General features: G+C 52.6%; 2 protein-coding genes across 17 annotated transcripts in view; both read right to left on the bottom strand.

Moving 5' to 3' along the window:
* LOC123758638 (uncharacterized) overlaps positions 1-10,000 on the bottom strand; it is a 179,476-nt gene that overhangs the window by 74,403 nt on the left and 95,073 nt on the right. The window contains exon 2 of one of the 16 annotated variants that reach the window (XM_069334380.1): positions 4,835-5,012. The exons of the other annotated variants lie outside the window; for them this stretch is intronic. The gene's annotated coding sequence lies outside the window, so the exon portion shown is untranslated. The remainder of the gene's footprint in view (positions 1-4,834; positions 5,013-10,000) is intronic. 16 annotated transcript variants of the gene reach the window in all.
* On the bottom strand, positions 2,070-3,059 carry LOC138370193 (basic salivary proline-rich protein 2-like). Its single transcript, XM_069334184.1, has 2 exons — positions 2,964-3,059; positions 2,070-2,639 (listed from the first exon to the last, which is right to left on the bottom strand). The coding sequence occupies exons 1-2, from the start codon at positions 3,057-3,059 to the stop codon at positions 2,070-2,072; spliced, it is 666 nt and encodes a 221-aa protein (XP_069190285.1).

Genomic DNA, 10,000 nt, shown 5'->3' on the forward strand with positions numbered 1-10,000 from the left:
GAAGCAAAAGAGAATTTCACAATCAGTCACTATACTCATCTATTTTGTAGCGTAACTCTGCAATGATGTTAGTGATCAAGGAATTTATTTTAGTGATGCCTGCAGCCTAGCTAGGGGGGGGGGAGTGGTTGACCAATTGTTTAAGAAAGTGGTAGTTTAAGCAGGTTGGGTTATCTTGAGGTTATCTTGAGATGATTTATCGGGGCTTTAGTGTCCCCGCGGCCCGGTCAGTAGGTTGGTAGGATATTTGGTCATTTAGACGCCACCTGGGGCCCACCTCTGTCACCTGTCTCACACGGTCCTCTCTCTGTCACCTGTCTCACACGGTCCTCTGTCACCTGTCTCTCACCGTCCTCTGCTAAAACGCATTTTCCACATGTCCGTCAGTCTCCATTTATCTGTTTCCTGTCTGTTTCTCTCTGTATCTTTCTCTGACTATCTCTGTGTGTGTGTATTTACTATTTGTGTCTGCAGAATCGAGCTATTAGCTCTTGGACCCCGCCTTTCTAACTAATCAATTTTTCTCGATTATATATACTACATATATATGCTGTGTGTGTGTGTACTCACCTAGTTGTGCTTGCTGGGATTGAGCTTTGGCTCTTTGGTCCCGCCTCTCAACTGTCAATCAACTGTTACTAACTACTAAAAAAAAATTTGCTCCCCATACACACACACCCCAGGAAGCAGCTCCGCAACAGCTGTCCAACTCCCAGGTACCTATTTACTGCTAGGTAACAGGGGGCATTAAGGGTTAAAGAAACTTTGCCCATTTATTTCTGCGTAGTCCGGGAGTCGAACCCGGGCCACAGAATTACGAGTCCTGCACGCTGTCCAATCAGCTACCAGACCCCGGCTGTGTGTATGTGTGACCTGAAGAACAATAGGGCCGTAGCTGTGCCCACTACACCACTGAACACCCACAATAAGGAAGGATATGTAACTGCTGTCCAACTGAGACTTTAGGACGTTCTTTGGCGTACAAGTTGAGTATCTCTGAGAGACTTCCTTATTGTTAGTGTTGAGGGAAGTACTGGTTACACCTACGGACTACTTACTGCTTTTGTCTTCCTTTAATGAGATTATATATTTGGGAGTAGTGTAGTGTAGCTGGTGGCTAAGGTTGTGTGGTGTTGGTTGGGACCGTCCGTCGGGTGATAGGCCTTAACACCCGAGACCCGCCATATGCTGGCCACAGTAACACACCGTGTTCGTCAACACACCAGCATGTACGCACATCACCCTGTATAGAGCCGAAGACCTAGCCGGGGTCGGTACAGCGTGCCAAGCTTCCGGACAGAGCCAAGGTCAGCCCTTATATGTCGGAGGTAGCCTTCCCCCCCCCCCCAACGCCCCCCCTTACCCCCACCCCAGTCCCAGGTCCCAACCCCCCAACAGGTCCCAGAATCCCTCTACTGGTTCCACGCCCCCTTCTCCAAAAGTCCCTCCCCCGGCTCCCAAACTCTGTCCCATCCCCCCCCCTCCTCCTCCACCACTCACAACAGCCCCCCCCCCATATTCCCTACACCCCCTCCTCCCCCCTCTCCTATTCCTCCCCCCTCTCCTATTCCTCTCCCATCCCACCATCCACCTAAAATGACTTTAAACTTCCCAAGATCCGTCGCGTCTCCCCAAAGGCGTCTATATAAACCTCATCCATTCCACTTGACATTCTTCAAACTAATGAAAACAGCAGACGAGTGAGAAGGGGCCCTGAGGGGCGGAGCTACCATCTGGGGCCCAGGAGCTGGAGCAGTTATGGGGAGCCTTGACAAGAGCAGCGAGGAGCCGTGGGTGACCACTGTCGTCCTCTACAGCGGGGTTCTCACACCTCAGATCACCACCAGTCTGCCATTTAACAACAACATCTCAGAGTGCTTTTATTAAAGCCCAGATGTAACACAATGTTTTTTTAAGCAATTTGGACTAAAGTCGCTTGTGGGCCCCCTGCGGGATTATGGGGCCCCCTGAAGCTTGTGGGCCCCCTGCGGGATTATGGGGCCCCCTGAAGCTTGTGGGCCCCCTGCGGGATTATGGGGCCCCCTGAAGCTTGTGGGCCCCCTGCGGGATTATGGGGCCCCCTGAAGCTTGTGGGCCCCCTGCGGGATTATGGGCCCTGAAGCTTGTGGGCCCCCTGCAGGATTAGGGGGCCCTGAAGCTTGTGGGTCCCCTGCAGGATTAGGGGGCCCTGAAGCTTGTGGGCCCCCTGCGGGATTAGGGGGCCCTGAAGCTTGTGGGTCCCCTGCAGGATTAGGGGGCCCTGAAGCTTGTGGGCCCCCTGCGGGATTAGGGGGCCCTGAAGCTTGTGGGTCCCCTGCAGGATTAGGGGGCCCTGAAGCTTGTGGGCCCCCTGCGGGATTAGGGGGCCTTGAAGCTTGTGGGTCCCCTGCAGGATTAGGGGGCCCTGAAGCTTGTGGGCCCCCTGCGGGATTAGGGGGCCCTGAAGCTTGTGGGTCCCCTGCAGGATTAGGGGGCCCTGAAGCTTGTGGGCCCCCTGCGGGATTAGGGGGCCCTGAAGCTTGTGGGTCCCCTGCAGGATTAGGGGGCCCTGAAGCTTGTGGGCCCCCTGCGGGATTAGGGGGCCCTGAAGCTTGTGGGTCCCCTGCAGGATTAGGGGGCCCTGAAGCTTGTGGGCCCCCCTGCGGGATTAGGGGGCCTTGAAGCTTAAGTTTTATGAGTTTCATAGCAGGTGTACCCCAGCCGGCCACTATGGAGTCCAAACCTACCAAGCATGAAGCACTTATGGTGCAGCAAAGCTTACACACCTGCATATGAACACCTGCCAACCCCCCTATTATGACCACCCCGTAACGGGCCTTCCCCCAGAATGCAGACCACAACAGTTGACTAGACACAGCAGGGACGCCAATAATTGTGCAATGACCTGTGAAGACCCGGGGTCACCATGCCCGTGGCGACCCCACCAACATGTACCCCACCGAGGTGTGGGGTCACGGGCTCACCATAGACCGTGCTACTTGTGGCACCTTTGTCAGGGTGGCAACAGGTGTGGTCAGAGCGTGAGAGCCATGCAACTTGCCAGTAACACATGTATACATTATGTAATGTATACATTAGAATACTACGACCTAACCTAACCTTCTTAGTGTTTGAAGATAAGCATTTTACTGTTTCTTAATTACAATTAGTACTTAACGTATAGCTATAATGATATTACAGTTTTATAAAACAAATACAAAACAAAAATATTACAATAAAATGTAAACTCAGGATATTTTTAAATTTTGTATAAAATCTCTATTGTTTAATAAAACTGAAAAAGAAATTTCTGATATTTAAAACTTGTATATAGCAAACTGAACTTTAAAACTTCATCCTAAAATTCTGTGTCTTAACAGAAAACGAGAATAAATGGGGAGGTAAATTTAACAACACAAGTAAGTACAATTATGTACTATTCCTAACAGTTAGGAAATGAACTTATTATACTTAGTATTAAACCGTACTGTCAATTCGGAGGATGAGTTGCACAGGCATACACAGGCCTACAACAGAGCGGCTCACTCTCTACACAAGACCTTCCTGTTGAAATCTCCCGGAATACTAGAGTTAATATTCGTCCCGTCTGGTTCAGGACACTTCAGCCTCGGGCTCTAATTGTCGGTCCGGAGTGGCCTCTCCAGGGCGCAAAGCCAGGCTACGTCGATACGGGGGGAGAAGCTGTTACCCATGCAGCAGGTCCCCTATCTACAAGCTCCCGAAAGTCTCCAAATGCAAACGCCAATACGATTGGTTCCAGGGTCGTCGCAGGAACTGTCAGAGCGAGTTATGGTGACCTGGGGCAACCATACTACCATGGTATGGTGACTGAGGGGCGTGGTTATGGTGCTATATAATGCCAATGGTCATGATATGATGAGGTGTGAAAGTATGATGATGGTGGTGATGATGATGATATAAACATTGTGTCGATGTATGGTGATGCTGGTATGGTGCTGGCGATGGGGAAATGTTGATAGTGATTTTAATATGGTGATGGTGGCATAGAGATGGTAGAGTGATGACAGTATAGTGATGAAGTTGCGTAATAGTGATGGTGTTGGATTGGTTAAGTTAGGATTGGTTAGGTTAGGATTGATTAGGTTAGGTTTAGCTGCGTTACGTTAGATTTAGTAAATTTAGGTCCGGTTTATCTAAGTTAGGTTTAGTTAGATTAGGCTTAGTTACATTAGGTTAGGTTAGGTTTGGTTTAGTTTGGGTAAGTTAGGTTTGCATAGACTTAGTTAACTAAGCCCAATCAAACCTAACTTAAGTTAGGTTAGGTTTACTTAGGCTTAGGTTAAGTTAGGTTAGGTTTACTTAGGCTTAGGTTAAGTCAAGTAAGGTTTACTTAGGCTTAGGTTAAGTTAAGTAAGGTTTACTTAGACTTAGGTTAAGTTAGAATCACAAAAGTAACCATTACAGAAATATTGCCTTTCGATAATCAGTCAACAATTTATGTTGGCACAAAAGTTACCAGTTATAGTGATCATGAAGTGATGACATGTTATTAATGGTGACATGGTGAGAGTATAGTGCTATGGTAATGGTGTAGCACTGGTATAGTTGTGGTATGGTGGTGTTATGGTGGTGGTGGTGGTATGGTGGTGGTGGTGGTATGGTGGTGTTATGGTGGTGGTGGTGGTGGTATGGTGGTGGTGGTGGTATGGTGGTGTTATGGTGGTGGTGGTGGTATTATGGTGGTGTTGTAGTGGTATGGTGGTTGTGGTATGGTGGTGTTATGGTGGTTGTGGTATGTTGGTGGTAGTGGTATGGTGATGTTATGGTGGTGGTGGTATGGTGATACGGTTGTGATGGTAGGGTACCTACCTACCTTGACAACCTAGTGGTGGTTATAGTGAGCCACGTCCCCGCGGCCTCCTGGTTGCTGGACTGATCAACCAGGCTGTTGGACGCGGCTGTTCGCAGCCTGACGTATGAGTCACAGCCTGGTTGATCAGGCACCATTTGGAGGTGTTTATAGCGTTCTCTCTTGAACACCGTGAGAGGTCCTGGAACAGTGATAATGGTATGGTGCACCAGTTGATTGATAGTTGAGCGGCGGGACCAAGGAGCTGAAACTCAGCCACCGTAAGTACGATTCGGTAGTATACAATAACAAAGCCACGTGTCCTCTAACACAATAACAAACACGGACACGTGGTAGGAAATGTTTGTTTACCACTCGGTGTTGTGAATGGCTGTGTGGAGCTGTTATTGTGTAGTGTTGTGGTGCTTGTAGTGAGGTGTGGCTCCAGCCCGCCGCTAAGTCACATGTCTCAACTAACTTCACATGTTCTGGAAATTCATGAGTTACATATCACACCTGCCTTCGTCCCCTGGCTCTTGTTGGCATATATATACTAATACATCTGGCACTAACACCTGTTGTACGGACGAGACTTGGATCTGGTAACGTTGCTAGCATCAAAGGTCATGTTTGGCAACGTTACTGGCAACGTTACTGGCTTATCTGGCAATACTGCAAACACCGGCAGCGGCCGTTGGCAACTCTACTTTCTCTAGAAAACGTAGCGCAGGTTTGTCACTAGCAACAACAGAAAACGTAGCGCAGGTTTGTCACTAGTAACAACAGAAAACGTAGCGCAGGTTTGTCACTAGCAACAACAGAAAACGTAGTGCAGGTTTGTCACTAGTAACAACAGAAAACGTAGCGCAGGTTTGTCACTAGTAACAACAGAAAACGTAGTGCAGGTTTGTCACTAGTAACAGAAAACGTAGCGCAGGTTTGTCACTAGCAACAACAGAAAACGTAGCGCAGGTTTGTCACTAGTAACAACAGAAAACGTAGCGCAGGTTTGTCACTAGCAACAACAGAAAACGTAGCGCAGGTTTGTCACTAGCAACAACAGAAAACGTAGCGCAGGTTTGTCACTAGTAACAACAGAAAACGTAGCGCAGGTTTGTCACTAGCAACAACAGAAAACGTAGCGCAGGTTTGTCACTAGCAACAACAGAAAACGTAGCGCAGGTTTGTCACTAGTAACAACAGAAAACGTAGCGCAGGTTTGTCACTAGTAACAACAGAAAACGTAGCGCAGGTTTGTCACTAGTAACAACAGAAAACGTAGTGCACATCTGTAATTAGCACCAACAGTAAAACAGAATGCAGCAAACACAAGATAACACCCCCGATCAACACAAGATAACACTCCCGACCAACACAAGATAACACCCCCGATCAACACAAGATAACACCCCGACCAACACAAGATAACACCCCGACTAACACAAAATAACACCCCGACCAACACAATATAACACCCCAGACCAACACAAGATAACACCCCCGATCAACACAAGATAACACCCCCGACAAACAGAAGATAACACCCCGACCAATACAAGATAATTCCCCGACCAACTCAAGATAACTCCCCGAACATAAGATAATACCCCCGACCAACAGAAGATAATACCCCCGACCAACACAAGATAACACCCCGACCAACACAAGATAACACCCCCGATCAACACAATATAACACCCCGACCAACACAAGATAATACCCCCGACCAACACAAGATAACACCCCGACCAACACAAGATAACACCCCCGACCAACACAAGATAACACCCCCGACCAACACAAGATAACACCCCCGACCAACACAAGATAACACCCCCGACCAACACAAGATAACACCCCGACCAACACAAGATAACACCCCCGACCAACACAAGATAACACCCCGACCAACACAAGATAACACCCCCGACCAACACAAGATAACACCCCCGACCAACACAAGATAACACCCCGACCAACACAAGATAACACACCCCGACCAACACAAGATAACACCCCGACCAACACAAGATAACACCCCCGACCAACACAAGATAACACCCCCGACCAACACAAGCACCAAACGATTAACCACCACCACCATCCCCACCCAGCGCAACCCAACACGGGTCACACCACCACCACCATCCTCACCCAGCACAACCCAACACGGGTGTAACCACCACCACCACCACCCAGCACAACCCAACACGGGTGTAACCACCACCACCACCACCACCACCCAGCACCACCCAACACGGGTGTAACCACCACCACCACCACCACCCAGCACAACCCAACACGGGTGTAACCACCACCACCACCACCACCACCACCACCCAACACGGGTGTAACCACCACCACCACCACCACCCAGCACAACCCAACACGGGTGTAACCACCACCACCACCACCACCACCCAGCACCACCCAACACGGGTGTAACCACCACCACCACCACCACCCAGCACAACCCAACACGGGTGTAACCACCACCACCACCACCACCCAGCACCACCCAACACGGGTGTAACCACCACCACCACCACCACCACCCAGCACAACCCAACACGGGTGTAACCACCACCACCACCACCACCACCACCCAACACGGGTGTAACCACCACCACCACCACCACCACCCAGCACAACCCAACACGGGTGTAACCACCACCACCACCACCCAACACGGGTGTAACCACCACCACCACCACCACCCAGCACAACCCAACACGGGTGTAACCACCACCACCACCACCACCCAGCACGGGTGTAACCACCACCACCACCCAGCACAACCCAACACGGGTGTAACCACCACCACCACCACCACCACCCAGCACCACCCAACACGGGTGTAACCACCACCACCACCACCCAGCACAACCCAACACGGGTGTAACCACCACCACCACCACCACCCAGCACAACCCAACACGGGTGTAACCACCACCACCACCACCACCACCACCCAACACGGGTGTAACCACCACCACCACCACCACCACCCAGCACAACCCAACACGGGTGTAACCACCACCACCACCACCACCCAGCACCACCCAACACGGGTGTAACCACCACCACCACCACCCAGCACAACCCAACACGGGTGTAACCACCACCACCACCACCACCACCACCACCCAGCACAACCCAACACGGGTGTAACCACCACCACCACCACCACCACCACCACCACCACCACCACCACCCAGCACAACCCAACACGGGTCTATAACCACCACCACCACCACCACCCAGCACAACCCAACACGGGTGTAACCACCACCACCACCACCACCCAGCACAACCCAACACGGGTGTAACCACCACCACCATCACCCAGCACAACCCAACACGGGTGTAACCACCACCACCACCACCACCCAGCACAACCCAACACGGGTGTAACCACCACCACCACCACCACCACCACCCAACACGGGTGTAACCACCACCACCACCACCACCACCCAGCACAACCCAACACGGGTGTAACCACCACCACCACCACCACCCAGCACCACCCAGCACGGGTGTAACCACCACCACCCAGCACAACCCAACACGGGTGTAACCACCACCACCACCACCCAGCACCACCCAACACGGGTGTAACCACCACCACCACCACCCAGCACAACCCAACACGGGTGTAACCACCACCACCACCCAGCACAACCCAACACGGGTGTAACCACCACCACCACCACCACCACCACCCAACACGGGTGTAACCACCACCACCACCACCACCCAGCACAACCCAACACGGGTGTAACCACCACCACCACCACCACCCAGCACCACCCAACACGGGTGTAACCACCACCACCACCACCCAGCACAACCCAACACGGGTGTAACCACCACCACCACCACCACCACCACCACCCAGCACAACCCAACACGGGTGTAACCACCACCACCACCACCCAGCACAACCCAACACGGGTGTAACCACCACCACCACCACCACCCAGCACAACCCAACACGGGTGTAACCACCACCACCACCACCACCCAGCACAACCCAACACGGGTGTAACCACCACCACCATCACCCAGCACAACCCAACACGGGTGTAACCACCACCACCACCACCATCACCCAGCACAACCCAACACGGGTGTAACCACCACCACCACCACCATCACCCAGCACAACCCAACACGGGTGTAACCACCACCACCACCACCACCACCACCACCACCCAACACGGGTGTAACCACCACCACCATCACCCAGCACAACCCAACACGGGTGTAACCACCACCACCACCACCACCATCACCCAGCACAACCCAACACGGGTGTAACCACCACCACCACCACCACCATCACCCAGCACAACCCAACACGGGTGTAACCACCACCACCATCACCCAGCACAACCCAACACGGGTGTAACCACCACCACCACCACCACCACCCAGCACAACCCAACACGGGTGTAACCACCACCACCACCACCACCACCCAGCACAACCCAACACGGGTGTAACCACCACCACCACCACCACCACCCAGCACAACCCAACACGGGTGTAACCACCACCACCACCACCACCACCCACCACCACCCAACACGGGTGTAACCACCACCACCACCACCCACCACCACCCACCACCACCCAACACGGGTGTAACCACCACCACCACCACCACCACCCACCACCACCCAACACGGGTGTAACCACCACCACCACCACCACCACCACCACCCACCACAACCCAACACGGGTGTAACCACCACCACCACCACCCAGCACAACCCAACACGGGTGTAACCACCACCACCACCACCACCACCCAGCACAACCCAACACGGGTGTAACCACCACCACCACCACCACCCAGCACAACCCAACACGGGTGTAACCACCACCACCACCACCACCACCCACCACCACCCAACACGGGTGTAACCACCACCACCACCACCACCACCCACCACAACCCAACACGGGTGTAACCACCACCACCACCACCCAGCACAACCCAACACGGGTGTAACCACCACCACCACCACCCAGCACAACCCAACACGGGTGTAACCACCACCACCACCACCACCCAGCACAACCCAACACGGGTGTAACCACCACCACCACCACCACCCACCACCACCCAACACGGGTGTAACCACCACCACCACCACCACCCAGCACAACCCAACACGGGTG

The sequence above is a fragment of the Procambarus clarkii genome, chromosome 31, assembly GCF_040958095.1.
Source record: "Procambarus clarkii isolate CNS0578487 chromosome 31, FALCON_Pclarkii_2.0, whole genome shotgun sequence".
Taxonomy (NCBI): domain Eukaryota; kingdom Metazoa; phylum Arthropoda; class Malacostraca; order Decapoda; family Cambaridae; genus Procambarus; species Procambarus clarkii.

Bases quoted from the DNA above. Each gene is read 5' to 3' on its own strand.
- LOC138370193 (XM_069334184.1), bottom strand. From the start codon at position 3,059: ATGTATACATGTGTTACTGGCAAGTTGCATGGCTCTCACGCTCTGACC. The intron at 2,640-2,963 runs GTGAGCCCGTGA...CTAATCCCGCAG, and splicing joins CACAAGTAGCACGGTCTATG to GGGGGCCCACAAGCTTCAGG.